The sequence below is a fragment of the Dasypus novemcinctus genome, chromosome 6 (genome assembly GCF_030445035.2).
Source record: "Dasypus novemcinctus isolate mDasNov1 chromosome 6, mDasNov1.1.hap2, whole genome shotgun sequence".
Lineage (NCBI taxonomy): Eukaryota > Metazoa > Chordata > Mammalia > Cingulata > Dasypodidae > Dasypus > Dasypus novemcinctus.
The window spans coordinates 88,008,614-88,032,488 of record NC_080678.1 but is presented as its reverse complement, the minus strand read 5'-3'; the positions used below and the strand labels follow the sequence as shown (position 1 = coordinate 88,032,488).

Below are 23,875 nucleotides of genomic sequence, written 5' to 3'. Positions count from 1 at the left end.
AGGAAAAGAATACCAAAATGCCAAAATAAACTCAAGGAAAGAGAGAGAGAGAACAAAAATAATGCAATACAAAATTTAATGTGTGAGAGACAGGAAATGTCAGAAGTTGGTTCATGGAAGATGTGAATAAACTAAACTTCTGGCAAGAATGCTGAGGGGAAATGAGAGAATACAAATAACATTTTAAATGAGAGATGGGTCAGCACAAAAGATGCTTCAGAAAACAAAAAGTTAAGAATATATTATGAACAGCTTTACACCCATAAACTGAACACTTAGATGAATTGGGAAAATAAACATGAAAGTAAACTTAGCAAAAAATGACTCAGGAATTGACAGCACTTCCTTCTTGCAGGAATGTCTTTTCACAATAAAAGATCAGGCTCATAAGGTTTCACTGGCAAGTTCTATCAAATATCCAAGGAATGGTTTTTCCATTCACTCTCCCAAAAGAAGAGGCTTCGCTCCTCATGCTATGAGGCTAGCATAAATATGATAGAAATAACAGAGAAAGGAATATTATAAGCCAAGCTCTGTCCCAAACACAGACACAGATTTGTTTTTAATCAGGAAATCAAATTGAGCAATAAATGTATATTGTGAACAAGTTGTTTTAGGCAAGATTATAAAACTGGTTCATTTACCAGATGAGCCAATGAAACAAGAAAAAAATCATACAGTTTTCCCAGTAATTGGAGATTTGATGTCAATCCCACATACACATAAACCACACACGCCAGCCACCAACTCCTCAGTGTGTCAAATGGGGGCTCTCTTGGGAAAAAATGTACAATGCCTCGTAGGAAGGTGCTCTGCTGGAGCCAAAGCAAGATGACTTGGAGGGCAGGCAGGCAGGCTAATTCACGGTAGTATTAAGTTGTACTTTGTCATTCTTGCATTAGAGGAAGGAAAAAAAGATACCAGCTACTGCTGCTTTGCCCTTCCCTTTTTCCCTCCCGCTCCAAGGAGAAAGTTGGTTCTTTGTGCTCCCTTGCTGTAGTGGAATTCTGTGCAACAGAATTTTTTCTCCAAAAAGTACTTTTAAAAAGTCTGAATTCATTGAGGAGTTGAGCTTGCGGAAGTAAGAGGAGTGCTAGTTGTTGTTAGCAGGAGTGGAAGCAGCAAGAAAACAGGAAAAGCCCCCATGGTGGGGAGCAGGCAGAGCTTTGTGACCTGCAAGCCTGAGGCTTGACTCCACTCCACAGGGAGGAGATGAGCACCCAGGAGGCAAAGCCTGCCTGGAGCCCCAGGGAGGCCGGCCCAGGCACCGTCGCCAGCAAAGCACCCAAACCAGAAAGTGAGCATCTCAGCAGGGAACATGTGCCTGGTTTCCAGGTCCCATGGGAGCCTCCCTGGTTTTTGTGGGACCCAATAGGGTTCCTCCCCCACCCGTCAACCGACTCAGACTGCATTTTCTGCCAGCGCCCAGGCTGGGGGAGCTTGGAGTCAATTTAGCTTGATTTTTGCCCACCCAGGTTTCTGTCCCAGGCTTCACGCCCACTGAACATGCGCAGGTATTTGGGTAAGAAGCAGGAGCACATATGGATGACTCGAATCGGAAGGAAGCAAAGCTCTACCTTTCCTCCAGGTCCAGCCACGGCTTGAGGGCGCCTTTAGGGTTCTCGCTGGCTCTTCCCTCCTGGTCGCCCTTGCCCGGCTCCTCCCCGGCCCCCAGGACCTCCTCCAGGTCCCTCTGCAGGTGCAGGTTGCCTCTGGCCATGCTGTCCAGGAAGCCGAGGATCTGGAGGCAGCTCTGGATGGGCGGTGGAAACAAGCCAGTGGAGGAAAAGGCGGCGCGCAGCAGATCAGCCAAGGGCCTGACCTTCGCAGGGGCCCAGGAGTGCGGACAGGCTGCCTCTTCCTCGGGGGCCCCAAAACAGCCCAGCAAGCAGATGTCCTCGGCCAGCTTCTCGAACAGCCCCTTCCTCCTGAAGAAGGCGCTGTTGACCGGGTCCTGGTACAGCGCAGCAGACAGGGCGCAGAGCGTGTGGAAGGTGAGGCTCAGGGCCTGGCTGGGGGACACCGGCCCACACGGCTGCCCCGGGGGCTCCTGGAGGGACCCCTCCAGGTCGGAGAGCAGTGACAGGAGCCCGTTGAATCCGCTGGAGACTCGGAAGGCCGCCTGGCCCCTGGGGGTCTCAAGGACTCGGAGGAGAGACTGAAACACCAAAGAAGTTAAAGTGAGTGAATTTCAGGAGGCTGAGCTCAGACACGGCCCCTGGCAAAGCTCGCCAGCGCGCTCTCCCTGCTCAGGGCGGCAGCAAGGAGTCTACAGGAAGGACGAGGTTTTCCCTCCGAATTTTAATTTTAGGTTGCCTAGTGGTGCCTTCTTTCAAATGGCCACTAGTGTGTATGGTTGCCTTACTCTCCCGGATCTTCACTTAAATTCAGCTCCTTCTGGGAACTTTCTCTGACCCCAGACTAAACTAGCTCTCCAGGTCAGAGCCCGTAGCCTCCTCCAATTCCCCTATCAAAACTCTCGCCACACTCTAGTGCAAGGACTTGCAAATGACCTCGAGTCTCCACCAGATGGAAAGCTCCAGGAAATGATGACCCTCCTCTGGCTTACTCACTGCTGTGCAACATGATGCTTACTAAGTACATACTCACTCAAGGAATGAAAAGGAACCATAGCTTATTTTGCAAAGGAGGATTTTTCCAACTAAACCTGCAGCAGATTTTTTTTTAAATCCCTCTTTGTGCAAGCCTGGGTACATCCATTATATGAGAAAGCACAAGAAAATGTACTTTATAAATTGGTGTGGAAAGATGAGAGTGTCCCAGTAGAGAGGAGAGACCTTTGATGGACAGGAAAATGGATAGAAAATATAGTATAGACCATGTACAGAGAAAGCACTTGAGCTACATCTAGGATATGTAGAATATACCACCCTCCTGACCACTGAGATATTTACTGGTCAGTTAAACTTAAACTCCCTTCTAAAAATCCAAATTTATTGAGCGTGTACTATGAATCATTCATTGAGCCAAATTCATGGTCTATACTATGCATTCAATATATATTTTTGGAATGCAGGAAAGAAAAGCTAAACCCACCCATGAACCCAAAAGTCTTCTGTGCATTCCCAATAGCCAATTTGTCTTCCCACCACCACCCATTCCATAGGAGAGGGTAGGTAGAATGTACCTCTACCCCACTTGCTGAAGTCCTCTAGACCTTGCTCCTGACTGCTGGGGGAGAATCCGGCCTTGGAAGATTTGGGGTAGGACTCCAGGCACTCTGTCTACTCCATCTGGTAGAGACAGCGTCTTCGGGTCTTGTCCACTTATACCCTCTCCTCTCCCTGTAAGTGGTGGCCCTAGTAAAGGGAGGTGAAGAACCCACTCCCAGGGCTCTGGTGCTAAGAGAGGTACCAACTTGGCAGTCAGAACCAAAGCATACTCATCAGGACAAGAGAGGAAAAGAGAAGCAAGGCTGTCTATTCCCATTGAAGGTCTCCTCTGCCCCTTGAAATCACACCTCCAGACTCAACAGACATCCTGTGGATCCCTATAGCATCTGGCAATCAGCTTCCCTCCAGGAAGAGTATTTCCTCTCCAAGGAAGCTTCCTTGGAGACTCAGGTCAGCCAGCCCGTGACTTCCAAGGAGGTACTGGAAGAATCTTAGATCATTACTTCTTGGTATTCTCTCTCTGTAGGATTAACCCAACACATGTTGATTATAAACCATATTTATGCTAGTATTATCATTGTCAATGATAAAAGAACCCAATCAATATATTATAAACCTATCGAATTTAATAGTAATCCTTAAAAAATTTGCTTTCTTTGGCATTTTGGAAAAAACCATATAGGGATGAGGGCTTTCCAGAATACTAGAGGATGTAAACTTCCTAATGTTGAGTTTGGTTCAAGAACTAAGAAAATCTGATATTCATAAGCACTCCCTTCAATGGAAATACGTATGTTATTAGCATAAATTCATCCAAAATGATGATATGGTCCCCAAATATGAAAAGGCAGTGGTATAACAAAAATCCTATTTCTGCTCCTCTGTAACCACCCTGCTCCCAATAAGATTTTATGTTTGTCCCAATGATTGGGTACTTAATATAACTCTAATATACGTGTGATTATATGTTGTCTCTTCATACCAACCTATAGCTCACAAGAAATGCCTGCCATGGATGTAAGAAGTGGGAATGGAGAGTGCTCCACCATCTCCATGGATGAATTTTGAAAGCACAGAGGGGAAGTCAAAGAAGACAAGAAGTTATGGGGGTGAGTTAATCTTATAATGGAATTCATTCACTCTTTCCTTAGTTCTGGCTGATTGGGCCTAAAGAGTAGTCCCTTAGCTATCCCTAAATGTGTTAGCCAAGACAGTAAGGATAATAAATAACCAAAGTGACTAGTAAGAGCAAGAGGAAAGAGTCCCCAAAACCTGCAGGTCCTGCCATAAAAGACCAATGAGAGCTTTATAGGTCAATATTGGACAGGTGCTGAGGTGTTTGCTGGTAGAGTATATGATAATGGGGATGAGAGATGTCTTAAGTCTCCCAAAGATTAGGGGATAAAGAAGCAGATCCAGGAGAGAAAAACAAATTATGTTTAACTGTGGGTTGAACTGTTTCTACATACATGGACTAAGCTTAATGTTCCCATACAGAAACTGAAAAGAAAGTGGTGGACCTGAGCTTCTGGGATTTGTGCAAGGAAATAGCATTCTGAGAAAAGGATCTCAAACAATTTCAAACTTAAAAGGTGCCTCCTGCGTGATTTTTTTTTTTTAATTCGCATTTGAGATTTGAAGTTTCCATTGACAGAAGTGTAAAAAGTCCTGCATGCCAGGTATTGATTAGAAGGGAAGATGACCTTGCTGGAAACTTCTGAGTTAAAGGGAGAAGCTAGTCACATGCCCTGCAGTACTTCCAAGGTTGTTCTTCTTCGTCAGGTGTTCTCATTTCTTTTCTCTCACTTTTTGTGCTATGGGAGGGTTTGAAAGGGATGAACCCCAGAAAATTATCTTCTTAAAGCTAATCCACTCCTGTGAATGTAAACCTAGTGTAAACCTTAGTGTTAAGCAGGGCCTTTTGATTAGGTTATTTCACTTGGGGCGTGGCCCAGGGTGGGTCTTAATCCTCTTACTGGAGTCCTTTATAAATGAGATGAATATGGTTGGGAAGACACAGAAGCAGAGAGGAAACCAGAAAGCCAGAAGCTGTAAGCAATGAAACCAGGAAGAGAAGGTAGAGACCCGGAGATACCCCCTGTGCCTTGCCACATGGCAGAGTGGTCCAGGATTGCCAGCAGTCAGTCTTCAGGGAGAAGGCATCATCTGGTGATGCCTTGGTTTGCACATTTTTCAGAACTGTAAGCTTGCAAGCAAATAAATCCCCATTGTAAAAGCCAACCCATTTCAGGTATATTGCATTTTGGCAGCCTAGCAGACTGAGAAGTGAGGAGTTGGAGCTCTGAGTCCCCACCCCACTGCCATCGTTATTTAGTCAAAGCGTAAAGTGATATAAAAGGTGAAAGAATATTACAGAAGTACTGAGGACGGATAGGGCATTATTAAGCACAGGTGAAATCTTGTTTAGGAAGGGAAAAAGGAGAATTACTTAAATGATTGGTTAATTGGCGAGTCAGAATGAGAGAGTTGTTGAATTTAGAGAAATGTATCTTTATGGATATACATTAATACCATATGAAAGGGGGGGGGTGGCTTTACATGGAAAAGGAGTGAGCTCTTCCTTCAGGAAGGGGCAAGGTCTTCTCATCTTCTCCCCCTGGAAGATGAGGGACTTGGCTCTTAGAAGAAATGATAGGGGAATGTACTGCGTGTGTGGTAGTTAATTAATTCAAGACAAATTTACTAGTTACCACACAGCTAAAGATGACTATAGATGTAAGTGGGCACTTAATAATAAATCACTGGCCCCAGCACTGACCTGCCCAGATCCATGCAGGAAGTTCAAGCCAGATCAGCCCATTGGGAATTTTGGCAAAACTATCACTCACACGATGTAATCTTATTGGACCATAATTGATCAAGTTTTCTGGAAGGAATCATGCTGGTTCTTGTCTATGGTATTGGTGCATTATACCCAAGATTAAAAAATTGAGAGCACAGGTAGGAAACATTTTTGTTCAACTATTATTTTTCACTTAAGACTTTTCTCTGACTACCCTATATACCACTCTTGCTTTTCAAAAAGAAGCTACTTTAGCACACCATTTCCAGTTGGGTGGTAGGTAAATATATCAAGAACAAGAAATAAAACTGCAGTGCACCCTCTCTCAATTATGTTGAGGTTTTCTAACTGATTGTTTCATTGTAAAACACAGATAGTAATGTGAAAATTACATGAACCCCCTTAAATTGGTTCCACTTGAAATTCTGGGGTTAATTTTTAGCCTCTAATAATCTTATATTGATTGTAATTTCTGGCACTCTTGAATGTTAGGGTGGTGTGATATTGAAATGATGAAAATTTTCGCTTAAAGACATTTAAGAAGTTCTCATTCTATGTTAAAGCTTCACACATAAAAGTGAAGAATTTATGGGAAATTGTAGATAAATATTAAAGGCCTGTAACTTTTAGTATTTCCTTATTTATTATTTATATAAATTCCATGGGATTCCATTTAAGACACTGACATACTGTACATATTTAGTAGAGATTGACCAGATCTTGTGGTTTCATTGATAGATTTTAGGAATTTTGATTTGTTTTAATCCAGGCAAAGGGGGTTTTCTGGGCAGGCACAGTTTGGAGTCAATTCTAAGATGGCTGAAATAAGGTTCAAAGAGCAAAAATGAAAGAGAAACTTCCAATTAGAGGGTGGGGAATGAAGCAACTTAAAAACATGGTTTCGGATAACCATAATACATGTTAGTGGACTAAGAGAATGCTGCTAGCTCAAAAAAGGTGGGTGGAGAATAGATTTAAAAGCTGTCATACAGAGAAAGAGGGGGTAATTTTTTAGCTCTGTCCCTGAAGTGCTGGTACCCTACCCTATCCTGAGTATAATCCTATGCTAGTGTGTGCCAACATGAAATGGTTTGTGTCAACATGAAAATTTTGGTCTCTAATACTACATTTCCCTACAAGAAACCAGAGCTGCTTGGTGGGTTGCTAATTCTGGACTTGGGGTTGGAAAACACAGGTGAATGTGGACTAACCTAACACAAACAGGTGAGGTGGTCAAAGATGAACAGAAATGGTGACAAAGGAGCTGCTTAAAAGGCTCCCACTGTCCCATATATGACATTTCAAGAATTTAAAACAGCTACAAAAAACAAAGACTGAAGTAACTGGGAGATAGTATGAGAGGCCCAAGTTCACAATTATGTTCAAATGGACAAAGAGTTCAAAGTGAGTTGAAAAATTCATCCTTACCAATAAGGGTGATTTGAGCTTTCCGCATATACAGAAAAAGAAAATGCGTGTGTTAGGGTGTTTAGATCAACAATCACCCACCTCAGATCAGGAGAGGGCTGTTAAGAAATTGAATTGTTATTTTGCTCTTTGAAAAAAATCTCAGCACCGAAGCTGCCCACTAAAGCAGTATTAAATCAGAACTGTGGGGCAATGGACTTTGCAGAGTGCCAGAAAGATGGAGGCAGAATTCAAATATTGAGGACACCTGAGCAATGGTCCTGCTTTCTCCTCCTGGGTGATGGCATCATCTATCTAATTCTGAATTTGGTTCCTGAGCCAGGAAAGACTGATTATAGTAGACAAGTCCTTAAAGAGAAGCATGTAGCTTGTTAGTGTAGGCTCTTCTGGAAATGTCAGGAAACGTGAAAGCTTGTGGCACAGCAACAGCTGAGGTTTTTAGCCTGGGAAGCCTTTTCTCCATCCCCAGCATCACCAATTCCTCCTTGCTCCTACCCCGTGGGGCCTCAGGAGGACAGGAGAGCCTGCGGATCGATCCACTGCCTCTGGGCCTGCCCTCTGTGAGCAACTCATGCCCACCAAACGATCCTTTCTTCCACCGAGTTGGGAACTTACTCTAACTTTGGAGTACACATGGCCCTGGCAGTCATTATCGCCAACTGATCATCCACTCGGAATGTTGCACCCTGGTACGTGGTAAAGCAAGTGTGCTTGACCTATACCTGGTCACATAACTCACGCCATGGAAAGCAAGGAAGTCACTGAGACAACAGGAAAGCCAAAGCTGCGGTTTCTTGGAAAGAGGGTGGTACACCGTCTAAATTTATGAGTGCTTTCCATGGCTCCCAAGACAAGAAGGAGGCTCTTTTAGGCAAACCAGTTGGATGCGGCTCTTCTGTTTATCTCACGGCATGTGACAAAACAAATACCAAAAAGGAAGATGGATGAAAAGATCAAACTAAACAGATTAAAGGCAATCGAAGAATGAATGACCACTGAAACTTCCTGCTTCCCAAAGAAACCGCCTTCCAATCTTCCAATTGGACCTCAGATGTTATTCAAAAGAATTCCATCAGTCAGAGAGGGTTGGAAACAGACATCTTAAAAAGAGAAACAACCAAATCACAGTTCTCATTATGATATGTGCTTCTCAGAGGCTCTGTCCCCCCTGATCCCTTGGTGGCGTGTTTTCTTCTCCTCTCGGGAGAGGGGAGGAGCAAAGAATGGCTGTCCTTGATTGTGGCTCTGCTTGATTTATTAAATTCAGAGTCATTATCTAAAATGGGGTTAATCTCATTAGAACGTAGACTGCTCTATTATTTCTTGGGATGGGGTTAATTTCATATTTGCAGAGTCATAAAGTAAAGAGCCCAAAATCCAATTACAACGGCTTAATTTCATAGCAGCTAAAGAGGAACATTTCTATCATAAAGGCAAATAAATACCTTGCTACTTCGGGAAGCGATTTGTCAGGAATTGGGGGCCTAGGAGGAGGGCCTCCATTACTGTCATTCAAGTTTGCATGATAATGCATCACCGAGGGTCGCAAGACTGCGGAAGGGAGTAAATCCAATCAGCTGAAGTCAAAGTAATCAGGCTCGGGTTGACACATTTCAAGAAAGGTCAGCGTTAAGCACATTTCCTCCTTCTTAACTCAGTTACCATGTCATCGGCGCGGAGTTAGTATTCCTCCAGCTTGAATCTATAAAATGGATGTCTGCTGCAAAGCGCTAACTGCATTAGGCCTAACAGGATTTATTTCACATTCTATTATTTGTTATTCCTCATAATTTTCCATGTGTCATGCTGGAAGACCGGTGAGGTAATGCAATTAAGCTCAGAGTTGAACAGCTAAATGTATATTAGCAAATCAATCTGAATTTGGGCCTAACCCAATCACAGTCCCACAGGCTGCAGAGAGGAAATTCATTTGCTTACATTACGCTTTAACTCAGTTACCATTTGCCAGAATGAGGCGGGGAAGTTACATGTGTTTCTGTATTGGTATGGAAGCGCCCCTGAGTTTTGGAAATGACTCCCCTTAAGCTAGGTACTTCTGGTGGGCTTTCCTTCTGCGGATTCTCCCTTAGGGAAGGGAATGGAGGGAGGTGAGATGCTGTGGACGCATCCAGCATGGCAAACTTATTCAGAGGGGCAGGCTGTGCCCCCTTGCCTGCAGCTCCCCACACTCCACTTACATCCAGCCCTCTTTATAGACACAGAGTCGGGCTGGATTGTCTCTCAACTGCTGAAAAGCAGGATCCAGGCAGAGAGAGCTAATTTAATGTCTAAAATTCCAAGTTCCAAGGAGCTCCTAAGATGATTTAGGAAACAAATGTGGATTCCACATCTGATCGCAGCAAGCGTTGCCTGGCTGCTCCCGGGCTCGGGGCTCGGGGAAGGGTGCGTCTGGAATGGACTCTGGGCCCCAGTGCTCCCCACCACCCTACAGGCTCAGCAAAGTGTTAACCATCCTGGTCCCGCAGTGGCCGCTAAGCCCTGCCCGGGGAGAAGACAGCACGTGGAGCCGGGCGCAGGGCTTCGTTAAATAAGCTTGTGCGGTGTTTATGGCTTGTGTGCTCTCTTGATAGCGTGATGCTGAAATGATATTGAATCTGTAAAACACCATAATGGCTTTGCATTGCTAATTCTAGGAATTCAGACCTATTACCCAAGGGCTGGAACTCAGTACGACGCCTCTGGGCCAGAGCGCAAACAGGCTGATCGTTCCGGGAGACAGGCAAAGCACTCTTTGCTCTACTGGGCTCCAGACAAAGTGTAGCTAGCAAAACCAAAACTCTTCTCTCTGCGAATCTAGTTTGATTTTGACTAGGTAGGTCGGAAAGAGATGGGGATTCCGATTATTCACCTGATAGAAAACCCAGGTCTTGATAGCCTCATGCCATCCCTGCTCCTTGTGGAACCGGCTCACACTCATCAAGCTGAGCACATGCGTAAGAGAAGCAAACACAACACACAGCCGGGGAAGGGGGAAGACACCCAGGGCCCAGATTTTAAGTCATGGGTCTTAGATCCCAACCCAGCGTCCCCATTCAGCAGGTATGTGATAGGAGTTTAATCAGCGAAGCTCTGTGGATGTCTGCCTCTGCCTGTAGAATTAGGAGATAGGTCCACATGAATTCAAAGTCCTTCCCAACTCTAAATTTTCATTATTTCTTGATGCCCCTCTCCTTTTTGTCCATTTATATGGCCCTCTCCGTGCCCTCAACTCACATAACCGTGGGATCAAGAGTCTTTCAAAAGTCATTTCGCTTCTATTTTATATAAATCGCCCTCACTAAGTTTTTGGGTCCTACAGTGAAATCACGTTGTGGTTCTTGTCATTTCAGAGATACAAAGAGAGCTACCATCATGCATATCACTTGTGGACAGGCCTCTCACGGTGCCGTGGCCATGCCCAGGTCTGCCGGCTGAGACCACACTATGTCACACTAATGCTTGACATTGACTCTGCAGAGAAGTAACACAGATAAAATAAGCCAGATACCATTCTCTACAGGTTCCACGATTTTTACAGATGCTTTCATGGCTAAGTAAGGTCTATGGGCTAAATAACTTCTGGAAAGTCAGAGAAGTTTTGCAGTTTGGAAATTCACCAGTGATCACGCTGAAAGGTTCATGGACCACGGGTGTGTGTTTTATGTGAGGTTGTGTTGTACAAATACATGAAAGATCACAAAGTCAATTCCCTGGAGGATATATGCTTTCACTTCAGCTCTTTGCACCCAAACCACATAACAAGAAAGAAAAGGCATGTTTTTTTTTAAAAGGCATAAACCCAGAAAGGTGAAAGAAGTGAAAAATGAGCTATAATAACAAAATAGGTAACACTGTGAGGCAGAAGGGACAATGCTGATGCTATCTATTGTATTTCTTCACTTTAAAGATGATTTGAGGTTATGAACAATAGTACAAAAGCAATAATATATTCTTCTCTCTGCTACCCAAGTGTGGCCTCCAGTCTCACTCGACCCTCAGTGCCCAGTGTTCTGCAGCTTTGCCTGCCTTCTGCTGCCTTCTGCCACCTTTCGCCACCCAGCCATTCTCTGCTCTGTGAGCCCTGCTCAGTACCTATGGCAGTGCTGGTCTCTCCTGGTGCTCCGTCCCCACAGCTGTCTGCACCTAATGTCTACTAGGGCATTTGCTGCCCTACAGAGTAATATTGCTCGTTTATTACAACCACCATCTATGAGCAACCAAATGGTGGCATTTAATTCTACGTCCCACACACTCTGCTCCAGGTCTGGAAATTTGTAAGCACTCAATAGATGCTGGTGAAGGAAGTTAGTGGCTGCTTGGCTACTACTGATTTGGGCTCCACTTCTCTAGCATACACTATTACTGGGAAGCAGCCGCCCAGCTCTCAGTGCATCTGGTGAGTCCATGTGACTGAGTTCTGCCCAAAGAAAATTGGACAGAAATTAACATGTGCCAGTTCTCTACCTGAACACAAAAATGCCTTGTGCCATTCTCCTCGTTCTCTCGTCCCTTGTCTGCTGACGGGACTTGATGCCCAGATGACAGCTGTCCCTGAATACCACCCCTTACTGATCATCGATTGTACCTAAGGTACAATCTTAGATACATTAACTATACCTAAGAAAGAAACTTCTACTGCATTAAGCCACTGAGGAGCTGGGGTTTACTCGTTACAGCAGCTAACGCTACCCTAATATGGTGCCTAACTGAATGAATGAACGCAGGAGAACCTGCTGCATCTCAGTGGGAAAGCCAAGCAGAGACGGGCACGTGAAGTTACCTTGAGAAGATCCAGTTTCAGCAGCAGCTCCCCCTGAGTGGATGAACACAGAGCGCCCACAGCAATGCTCATGTACTCCTCCGCGTTGATGACCGAGAGCTGTTCCAAGATGCTGAGCGAGGTGCCCCGGTAGCACTCATCATCCAGGAAAATCTTGATGAAGGGCACCATGCCATGGTCTTTCAGGACAACTGGGGACCAGACAGACAGGGTGGGCTAGAGCCACGGGGGCTGGTGCACCTTCATTTCATTTCCATCACAAGGAAAACTCTTTCTTACAATTTTCAAAGGGTGTTTTGCTACATGTTTATGTATCTTTCCTGCCCATTAGCAGCTTTTTTGTAAGGTATACCCACCATTAAATTGAGACAAGGAAAAGCAAAATCGTGGGGCTAAGAATTAAAAAGAAAAAGAGCTTTCTTCCCTAATGAGAATTTTATTAAAACAATCATATTTTATTTCCTTTTTTAAAAAAAGAAACCTAGTAATACAAACTTTAACTAGATATACCTCTACCCTTTATTTCCCCATAAATCCCTAGTCCAAGGTCAATAGCTAATTTCTCTCTTCTCGCCATCAAAATTCTTTTGGAAAGACAGCCAGAATTTAAAGATAGGACTATATTGGAGTCCTGGATAATTTCTTGTGGAGAAAAGCTAAGAAATTTGGCTGGCGATCTATTTTTGTTTAGAAGTAATCCTGAGAATTTCAACCCCAGGATTAATATTTGGAGTAATCACACATAGAATAAGGATGAGGACGTGCCTTCATCTTTGAAATGGCAGGACACGGATTTGGGAAGGTCAACTCCATAAGGCAGGATGCCTCTGAGCCTGGACCAAGTACCACATACAGGGAGACCACCTAGGAGGAGTCTGTAAGAGCACATTCCTGAGCTCCACCTTGCCCCACTAACAACATCTCTCCAAATAAGGCCTAGGAACATATATCTTAACCAATTCTTACAGGAAGTCTTTTGCAGACTGATGTCAGAGACCCTCTGCTATAATGAAATAATAGTTTTTCACATTTGGTATAGCTGATCCAGAAGGACCTCAAGAAAAGATGCTGCAATGACCAAGCCACTGATGTGACTTTGTTGGTGCATCTTTTCATATAATATATATATATTTATATTTATAGTCATATTTGCATATACACACATATATTTTATGTCTTTAAAAATTCCTGGAAGCCACATGATCTAAGAAGTCAAAATAATTTTCAGATGGTTAGAGTTGAGCTGCTAAGGTTATCATGGTCTAGGAAAATATCAAAATGATGTCTCTTAAAAATGACTAGCTTTCTTTGGGCTTTTTATATATTACTCTTTGGATCTAAAATTTTAAAAATCATCTACAGCCAGTGCAGCAGGATATTAATAGATTTTAATTGAAAAGGGGGGACCTCTGTGGTTTCATAAGCTTAAGAAATGTCAGATGAAGCATATTTTCTTTGTTTCAGGAGTTAATGTACTAATCAACCTTCATTAGCAACCTTAGAAGTAAAATGGTCAACCAATGTATCTATCAATTGACTGATGATCTCTCAACTTCCACCAGCAAATGAACATTAGCCACAATATTAACATTGATTATACCTTGAATATAACCTTTGAACACTGATATACATAGCCAGGAAATAGCTCAACCAAGCAGTGAAAGGCAAATTTTAGACGAACCTTACCTGCATTCCGAACTGAGCCTTTCAAAAGGGTGGCCACAGTTCTCAGCATCACACAGGTCAGGTCTCTTTCTAGATCCTGGACACCAGGAGTGGACTCTTTGTTCCCTGCGATATTTAAGAAGCAATAAAAGGCAGTTTAAGAAAAGTGCACATGGTAGGTCCCCAGATCTCTGATTCCATTCATTTTCAGCCCTTTTAAGGAAACATGAATAAAAAGTTTCCATTGAAAGGGAGTGTGCTCCCAATCCATAGGATGTCAACTCACAACACCTATAACAGTGGTTCTCCAACCTGAGCACATTGGAATCACCTATGGGCTCATGGTTAAAACCCCCAGAGTTAGTAGGTCTTGGGTGGGGGCCTGAGAATTTGCATTTCCAACAAGTTCCATAGTGATGCTGATGCCACTAGCTGGGACCACTCTCTGAGAACCACGGCCCTACCTGATGCTCCAAGCCCTCTCTCCTTGATTTTCTTTTTGCTTCTTTTATAGTTTACCATTCAAGCCTGGAAAAGTAGACTATCTGAGCCTGAATATTCAGATGCATGAGAGATTCTAGAGTAGATAGTAGCCCCTGCTAGATCAATGCGGGCAAAGCGATGCCTTCTGTGTTCACCATGGGGACCCCAGTGCTGGAAAGATGCCTGACACAGATTGGAAGCTCAGTTCATATTTGGGGAATGAATAAGTGAATGAAAGAAAGAATGAATGAAAAATAGAATCTATTAACTAAGAGACAAAATATCTAAGAAATAGCAAGAAACATTTAGTACTAGAAAGCACCAAGTAAGCCTGGGGACATCAAAAGAGGACTATTAGACACCAAGTCTTCTCAGATAAACACCAAGGAAAGCGGGAGAGAAAATATATTAGTGGCATGGGAAATCTCAGTTTTTAAGTGGGTGGTGGGCCTGCACTCAGAGCCAGGCCTGGTCAACATTGACCCCAAGCCCCTTTGCCCCGACCCCCACATTCGACCCTCCTTGGCAACACCTGACTTCCTCAGGATCTTGGCTCGCTTCCGCAGCTGGGCCAGCAGCAGGCCCAGGAGGCCCGAGTCACGGAAGATATCAGCGAAGAGTGGGTCCCTGCCGGAAATCCTGTGGACACTCCGCAGGGCCACGAGGGTGCAGGGCAGCTCAGGGCTCTCCTTGATCAGGTGCTGCACCTTCCTCAGGATTTCATGGGGCACATAGCACAGCTCAAACACCAGGACCTCCAGCAGCTGGAAGAACTGCACCTGCACAGGGGCTGGCTTCAGGTGTACAATCTCCACAAACTGCGAGAGGGGCTGCAGGGTCCACTCCAGCAGGAAGAAATTGCGAGCATTCCAGGCCCACATCGTTCTGATGGCCGACAAGACTTGCATGCAGAGAAGGGAGTCACTAGCTTTGTGAAAAACACTCTGCAGGACTTGGAAGGCCTGAAGATTCTTGATGGTCATCCCTGGAGATGAAAAAAATAATAACCCACATGTCACTTTTCCTCCCTATGTCTAGAAACTCATATTTACATTAACTTTGGGAAATTCCATTTGAAATTTTCTATTTTCTAGCTCCTAGGGGTCAATGTCTATCAGAAGACCAGAAGAACCAACTGTGGGGTTGGGTGTGAGCAAGGTTAGAGCTGAATTATGCAACGTTTGGAAGCCAGCAGAGCACTTGAAACATGGCTAGTCTGAATTGAGATGTACTATGAGTGTAAAATGCACATTGTATTTCAAAGAAGCATAAGTAAAAGAATGCAAAATGTTTCATTAATAATCAGGTGTGTTGACCACATGTTGAAATAGAAATATTTTGGATACATTGAGTTAAATAGAATATACTCTTATTAATTTAACTTGTGTGTGTGTGTTTTAATGTGGCTACCAGAACTTTAAAAATTACGTATGTGGTTTGCATTGTATTTCCACTGGACAGCATGGAGCTAGAAGATGGGTTTCCATCAATTAAAATCCAGTAATGTTAGAATTACAAGGCAAAGTCAGTTTCATTTCTAGGAAATCTGTTAAATGAATAGACCTTTTACTCCAGCCCTATTCCTTTCTCTCAAATTCCAAGATCAAACCCTCCTTCTCTCTCACCTGGAGACACTGCATTGGAGAACACGCTGACTCCAGCCTTTCCTGCTTGGATATCTGAAACTCACTTCTGATCCAGCCTCTCCCCTCAACCTTTTCCATGCCCTTGGGTCTGCCTGGGTCCACTGCAAGACTCTTCTTACTCTGGCCTTGCCCATTTTCTAGTCTCCCCATCCACTAGTCTATGATAGGTCTGTGCATATTTTTCCCAACACTCCTAAGCTGTTCAGGTGACTGTTTCTTTCCCTAGGCTGTACTTTCTGCCTGTTAACTTACTCCTCTTTGTTTCTGGACACCCACACTTAGCCTTACTCATTTCAAGCAGGCCCTGGGTAAGGGGTGTCCTAACTAACCCAAGCGGAGCTGACTTCTCCACCAGGGGTCACCACCTAACTTGTGCATTTTTTGAGTGCATTATAGCTCAGTGTGTATTTGATGGTCCCACTAGAGAAGTTATTGTGAGCAGATACCTGGCCTCCTCAGTGCCTAAAGGAACACCTGTTGCAACAGTGCATGTTGTTGAGTTTTCAATCATTCAGTCAACCAATATCTCAAGTAGTGAGAAGGCACCGACTCTGATGCGCAGCAGATTCAGGATCACATGTCCCCATCATGTAAACAGCAGCTACAGGGTAAGTTACACTTGTGGAAGCACTGGGTGGGGTAGAGACCAGAGGATTCCCCCATTATTTGAGAGAGTATTCTGCTTTATTAAGTGAAAGTTTCCTCTAAGACCCACCTAAGACCAACTTTCTCATTGGGAAAGTTTCTGAGGGTGGATATCTGGAAAAAACCATAAAGGAGAGATTTTAAATCCATAGGAAATCTCTTCAAAGGTCATGACCAGAATATAACCCTTGAGTATTGACAAGTGCAAAGTACATGTGTATATGTATGTTTTCTGCACAAATATTCAGGGCATGACCTGTATGGCCTTGCTTAGACATAACATCGAATGGTGTGGGTCCATCAGTGGCACAGGAGGACCTACCAGAAGCCTCGTGATGGAAATTGAAGCCTTCCAGTTGGGGGTAAATGATGCTGTCAAACACCTTCAGCTCTGACCTCCCACAGGTCGTCAGCCACACCGCCTGCCGGAGGAGCTCCTCCAGATGAGGATCCAACTCGCTCTGTGACAGCCCGTCGTACCTGTGGGGACAGGCAAGGCCAGTCCTCTGGATGTCTTGGACGGAGAAGCCAAATCTGCCTGTGGTGCTCCCTTCAGGGGAAGGAGGCAATGCAGACTGGGGAGTTGGGGGAGACCCCAAGATCACCACCCAGAGGCAGTTCAGCAGCCTCTGAAGGCCACGGACGTGCCCTGACTATACAAATGTTGGTCTTAGATCTAACGACAAGCCTTCAGGATACAGAGGAGCAGCTGCTCTGGAAAGCCCCAGGGCAGGAGCTTAGAGGACCAGCAGAGCAGAGACCAAAATAAGAGGTTCCATATTTCAAAAGAGCCACAAGGTAGACATCCAGGGGAAATAGGCTCTTACCAAACTTCCTTATTCTTATTTTTAGTTTGGGTATTATTTTCGTTCATAGCACCTTACAAGTGGGTGGGCTGCCTTGCTCCTCCCAGTGAGGAGGGCCTCTCAAGACTTATCCCAGCTTAGCCATTTCAAGAGTGAAAGTGACCTCGGCATGACTTCAGTTAAATTAGAAAGGAGGACCTATGAGCTACAGTGGCTCCTTCCCAGTACTTCCTGGGACAGGATCACCCCGCCTCCTTTCTTCCACAAGAAGCCTAGGGAAAATGAATCATCCATTTATTCAAAGAAGTAGGAACGGCCATGGCTCTGGTATCCATGGTAACAACAGCCTCTTGATCATGTCCCAGATGAATGTGCAATGTGTAGCAGACAAGTTAGCAGCCTTGTGCACAGACTGTACTGGGCTTGTCTCTCTCTTCCTCTCTGTCTCCATTTCTATCTATCAATCTCTGTTTCTATCTATCTATCTATCTATCTATCTATCTATCTATCTATCCATCCATCCATCATCTATCTATACCTGTCTATCCATATATCAGTTCATCTATCATTTATCACCTACCTATTTATATCAATTTATCTATCTATATATCATCTATATCTATCTATAATTTATCCATCTATTATTTATCTACCCATCATTCATCTACCTATATCCATTCATCTCTCTATCATTTATCTATCTATATCTATCCATCTATCTCTATATCTTTCTATATCTATTTATATCTATGTACCTCAGTCTTATAGCTCTTCTAAAGAAAGTCAGTGCTGACTACACTCAAAGCTACACTTTGAATAAGGTAGAGTTCCACTAAAGATGTCCTAATATTTTGGAAGATACCAATCCAAAGATGGCCGAATTCAAACATACCAACTAAGCATACTAATCCACAGATGCCAAAAGCAATAAGAAAATCCAAGTAGACATTGCCTACAGGTCTATGGCATAAAGACACAGTGAGGCCACTGAGAGAGTAAAATGCCAGGAAAGATGGAACTACTCTGAGGACAAAGGAGGACAAAGGGATTGATAGGTGGCAAAACTATGGGAAGTGGAAGCTGCTAAAGAAGCAAGAGCACACCTATCTCCTTGGGCCCCATGTTGACCACTCATCTCTTCTGACACTGAAAGGAACTAAGGAATCTTGCAGAGCTACCTGGAGTCTGTGAAGGTTCTAACTCTGATTTATGTTTACATCCTCAGCTCAGTCTCCACCCTTGTGGATCATCCCTCCCTTCCCCCCAGTTAACCCTAACTGGCCAGGATGCTGGTATTAACCAAGTATGCCCCGATCTGCTTGCCCTAAAAATCCCTTTGTACGGCCATAAAGCAGATCCCAAGTGTGACAGTTTGAGATTATGTTTAGGAATCCCAAAAAGAGAAAGATAATGTTTATAAACTAATCTATTCCCCTGGATGTGATACCCTTTGATTGGATTAAATTCAGTGAGGGGAAGAAGAGACAGCTCTGTCATATTTGATCCTGGGGCCCCAGGGAAAGATGAGTCATTTGCCTGATAGTTTGCAGCTGAGAGAGAGGAAGCCCTGAGAGACAAGCCTATGCTAGACTATAGCTGAAATCAGAAGAGGCTGGCCCACAGAGCCTCAAGAGGAAGAGGAAGCCCAGGAAGGAGAGACCAGGCAGGGATCAGCAACCATTTTGCTTCAACACATGACAACTGATTTTGGTGAGAAAGCAATCTTGAGTTGGACTCTTCAGGGCCTTGTAGCTATAAGGTTTTACCCCAAATAAATATTCTTTATAAAAGCCAACAGATCTCTGGTACTTTGCATCAGCATCCCTTTGGCAAACTAAGACACCAGGAAAAGATTTTTAGGGCTAAGAAGAGAAAAATCTTACAAAAAGAAGCTTCTGATGCTTTTTGGGAATGCCAGTGTTGACCATTTTGTACCCATGAGAATATTTACTCTGAGCGACCTTTGCAGGAAGGCACTCAGGATGTTGGCATTTAATCACAGGCTTTGGAGGATGACCCTCATCCAAGTCACTGCCTCTACACTCTAAGCCTGACTCTGTATTGAAGTCACAGAAGTACGGGAACGAGCTGCCTCCCCCTAGAGGAGAAGGGTTGCTCATATTCACAGAGCAAAGCCCATGGGAACATATTTGATCTTTCATTTAAGCAGCTTCCTCTAGGTCAGTGGAAGAGCTTGGGCACCCAAGGAAATTCTTTGATGCCCGTCCTTTGGTGCTAATCAACCCCAGGACCCAAACTGAAGACGATACTGCAAATCAGAGCAGAGGAGGAAATGATTACAAGCCCATACCAGCTAAAGAGTATCTTGGTCTGGGTTTCTCATGGGTCAAGGATTTGAAAGCCAGTGGAAGTGGGAGTTGATCCTGGAAAAGTCCAGTAGGGAAGAAGTCATGTAAGACAGGGAAATATTATCAAGCATTATCAAGCAAGTGCTTAATCCTTCCAGGAAGTTCTAGTATACTGTGTAGAGCCATCCCACCCAGGGGACAAGCGAGCTGCGTATGTATCCATCATTCCCTGTCAGTCACTGGGTTGAGGGCTGCTCCTGGGGCTGCCAGCTCTCCAACACTCCAGCATTCCAAGCACACAGGCTGTGGGTAACAGGGATGAGACATGCCAAGGGGACCTGGGCACGACCAACTGAACTACCTCTGGATATATGAACTACCATTGCCTACCAAGAAATGTCTCCCTGGCCAAGCCCTGAAGAGATACACACTTCAGAGGACACAGTGAGAAGCCTCAAGATCTGTCTTTTTCCAAAGAACTCTAATGATTCTGAAAACAGAGGCTTTGATGGTCCTGTTTTCTCCCCTCACTCCCCCTAGGCAAGCTCAGCTACTTACCTAAGTAACACTTTGAGCAGCAAAGGGTAGCCATCCCCATTCTCAAACTCCAGGAGCAAAGCCGAGGAGACAGGATAGGAATCCTTCACAAAGTCCAAGACGAGGCTCACAGCCTTGCTCACCTCAGGAGCTGGGAGTGTGTCTGCAAGGCCCGAGAGGTTCTGGAGGGAAATCTTGATACAGTCCATATCTGCAGGAGGAAATCACCCTTTTTACCTCAGAAGCAATCGCTGTTCTACCACAGAGTCACTCCCCTCACTCCCCTTTGAAATGCATATCGGGAAGTTAATAAAAATTAATCCAAAGCATGTTTCTGCTGGCTTTGGATCCAAGAAGCAGGCTCCCTCATGTGGTGAAGTGCCTGCCTAGGGCCTGAAGAGCAGGTGGGACAGGCAATGGAAAGAGCATTTTAGCCCTGACTCAACTGCCAGTAAGGGGAGAGTCTGGGTCCATTCGTTAATTAGATATGAGACAGAAGACGTGAGCATCACGAAAGACCTTTTGAGGAACTTTAGAGCTGAGCTGGGAGAGGTGAGCAGAAATTAGCTTGATGAAAAGTGCAGGAAAGGGTATGATAAGATGTGAGAAAGTTGAGGCAAGAAGATGGAGTGTCTCAGGTATAAAAGGAGCCCAGGAGCTTGGGAAGGATGCAGGTACAGTTCATGTGAAACTTGGTATAGCAGTTTGATATTGTTATGAATTCCAAAAATAGATATTGGATTATATTTGTAAACTGGTCTGTACCTGGGCATGATTGAATTATGATTAGGGCTTTGATTGGGTCATGTCAGTAAGGTGTTGAGTCCCCACCCCTTGGTGGGTGGGAACTCACAGATAAAAGACATGGCAAAGGACAGAGTTGGAGGATTTTGATGTTGGAGGTTTGATGCTGGAGTTTTTAGCTGGAATCCAGGAAGTGAACACACAGCAGATGAACACAGAAGAATAGAGACAGCTCCTTAGACATGACAGAAGACCCAGGGAGAGAGACAGAACTGTTCAACTGATAGTCTACAGCTGGCCTTGTGGAGTGTGCACAGCAGCTGAACCCAGAGAGAAACACAGCCCCAAGAAGAGAGAAACACTCAGCCCAGAGAGAAGCAAGTCCCAGGAAGAGAGGAACCCAGGAAGCCTGAGCCCTTGCAGACATCGGCAGCAATCTTGCTCCAACACATGTCAACAGACTTCGGTGAGGGAAGTAACTTATGCTTTATGGCCTGGTAACTGTGAGCTCCTACCCCAAATAAATAGCCTTTATAAAAGCCCATCGATTTCTGGTATTTTGTGTGAGCACCCCTTTGGCTGACGAATACACTTGGTAATGGAACCTGCTGGTTACCTCACAAAGCCAGGGGAAGACTTGAGTCAGAAGAGCATGTGATTGGATTTGCACTTTGATGAACCACTGTTTTTTGCACTCTTTCATTAGGAGAAGACCCTTCTGAGTGCTGGGAAAGCTACACCAGTGATAAGAGCCTGAGACCCTGAGATGAGACACCCTCAGCCCTCGGCCACAAAGACTTGGAAAGTACCTGGAAGTCTGGGTGCTGAATTGGGGACCCAAAGAGCTGCATGCACAGCAGATAACTGCCAGGCCAGCCCATACTTCCCAACCTTCTTATCCTATAAACTCACGAAACCACCCCTAAGACGTCTGGGTAATAGTGCTCCAGATTGGCAGATTTGCCACCTAGGTGGGCCGTGTCTCCTCCAGTGGTCCTGGGCAGTGAGGGATCCTGATGGCCAATGCATACAGCCTCTTCCCAGTGACCTCAGCCTCTGCTGCTGTGTGGGGCAGGGTGTCTGGGATGAAGAGCACCCAGGGACTGCTCAGTCCAGGACAGTTGACACAGGTCCTGGTCTCCCCAGGGACTGGGCCCCTCACCCAGTACTGCCATTCAGCCCCCAAACTCAGCCCTCGGTTACAGGAGAGAAGTGGCTTGTCTCATTCTTCCATCTCTCTCCAGCTGGCATTCCTCCTTCAGGAGGCCCCAGAGGGAGCACGAATCACAGGAAAATGTGTGTGGACAAGCAGGTCATATTGGAAGGCTCAGACCCACTTGTCTCCCAGAAAGATCCCCACTGCTTAGTCCAATGTGTGGACTGTCATGCTACAGGCACCTGGACTGCTAGAGCTGAGAAAATACCGCAACAGTGGGGGAGATGGAAGCTCAGCTGAAATAAGCCTTCTCCAAAATGTTCTCTTTGGAACTAGCCTTGCAGAGCTGCCCTCTCCATCCCCATACTGGGCCAGCAGCTGAGCTGAGCCCAGGACAATTTCCTGAGATTCTGTGGTCCTCAGCAATTCCTGGGGTTTGGGAAGGCAGGTGTTATGAAGGGAGGACCCCCATGCCACTCACAGGATGGACACCCCAGGGACTTTCCTCTGATCAAATGCGTGAGATGCGGATGCCACGTAAACCCCTGTGTGGTGCCCACTGTGTGACAGGCACTGCCGAAGCACGTATAGATGTTGTCTCCTCAGATAATCACCATGGTCCAGTGAGATAAACAGGATTGTTATTCGCACTTTCAGAGGCACAGGCTGGGGTACCCCGGGGGTGAAGTGCCAAGCTCCCTGTGCCATGAGGATCAGAGCTGGACTCCAGCCCTGGGTGTCTGTTCCCAGAGCCCACGGCCTTCACCCGGCATGTGCTGCTCCAGAGCAGAAGCCAGGGTGCCGGGGTCAGGCTTCGGCAGGTGTGAGATTGGACTCTCATCTTCATCAGCTTGAGAGCCTTGGCAAATGCCTCCACCTCTCATAATCTGTCTGTGATGTTGCAAAATGGCATTACTATCTATCTCCAAGAATCAGCCACACAAATGGGCCAGCACAGTGACTTTCTTTGCACATGGCCAGTAAATGAGTTCCCCTTTCCCCTCCCCTCCTCCAAGGAAGCATCAGTGCAAACGATAAACACTTTTTTATGACTGGAGTCATATAATGTAGGGTCATCTGCTGGGCAGAGTTGGGCTGTGGCGAAAACTCTGCTCATTCATCTCTACTTCAGTTCCAGAGGATCTACATGGATGCTGTGAAACCATCCTCTGGTCATGCTGTAGACTGTGAGCCCTCTGCCATTGCTCTTAGAGTTCAGGGAAGGCTCATCCACGGCCCACGGCCCCCACCTGGCCTCCTCGGGACATACCCTGCAGGTACTGGATGACGCTGGGACTCTGGGCCTTGGAGATGGCCCTCAGCACACAGAAGGTGGGCTCTTTCCAGGGGCAGCAGCTGTGCTCCCAAACACAGGTGGTGGCAATCAGAAGAGCCTGGAGCTTTGTTCCTGCGAGAAGGCCCTCCAAACCCTGGGAGTCGCTGCAAATGTTGAGCAACATCTGCAAAAGGGAAAGCCAAGAAGATGCTGGTTAGGAAGCTGCCCTCCTGGGATGGGCAGGTTCCCTGCTTCTCCCCCCAGCCCTTCTCCTTCCCCTCCCTCACTCGGGCCAGGCTATCTTGTCTGCATCTGTGTCAACTTTCAGCTCCCTGACTAAAGACCGTTTCCTCAGAACAGCTCCATTGACTCCCTCATAGAAACCATGTCATAATTTCCCAGCACATCTCTGACCCTTCCTTCACAGCCATTGGAAATGAGTGACAGCACACTTATTTAAGGG

At 45.3% G+C, this 23,875-nt stretch overlaps 1 protein-coding gene across 2 annotated transcripts in view; it reads right to left on the bottom strand.

Moving 5' to 3' along the window:
• Window positions 1–23,875, bottom strand: part of WDFY4 (WDFY family member 4) — a 270,517-nt gene that overhangs the window by 206,769 nt on the left and 39,873 nt on the right. For both annotated transcript variants that reach the window (XM_058299130.2, XM_058299131.2), the window contains exons 6-12: window positions 23,407–23,596; window positions 20,258–20,447; window positions 16,907–17,064; window positions 14,826–15,278; window positions 13,832–13,936; window positions 12,146–12,336; window positions 1,578–2,158 (exon numbers count right to left, since the gene is read on the bottom strand). In XM_058299130.2, the coding sequence (XP_058155113.1) occupies window positions 1,578–2,158; window positions 12,146–12,336; window positions 13,832–13,936; window positions 14,826–15,278; window positions 16,907–17,064; window positions 20,258–20,447; window positions 23,407–23,596 (1,868 nt within the window). The remainder of the gene's footprint in view (window positions 1–1,577; window positions 2,159–12,145; window positions 12,337–13,831; window positions 13,937–14,825; window positions 15,279–16,906; window positions 17,065–20,257; window positions 20,448–23,406; window positions 23,597–23,875) is intronic.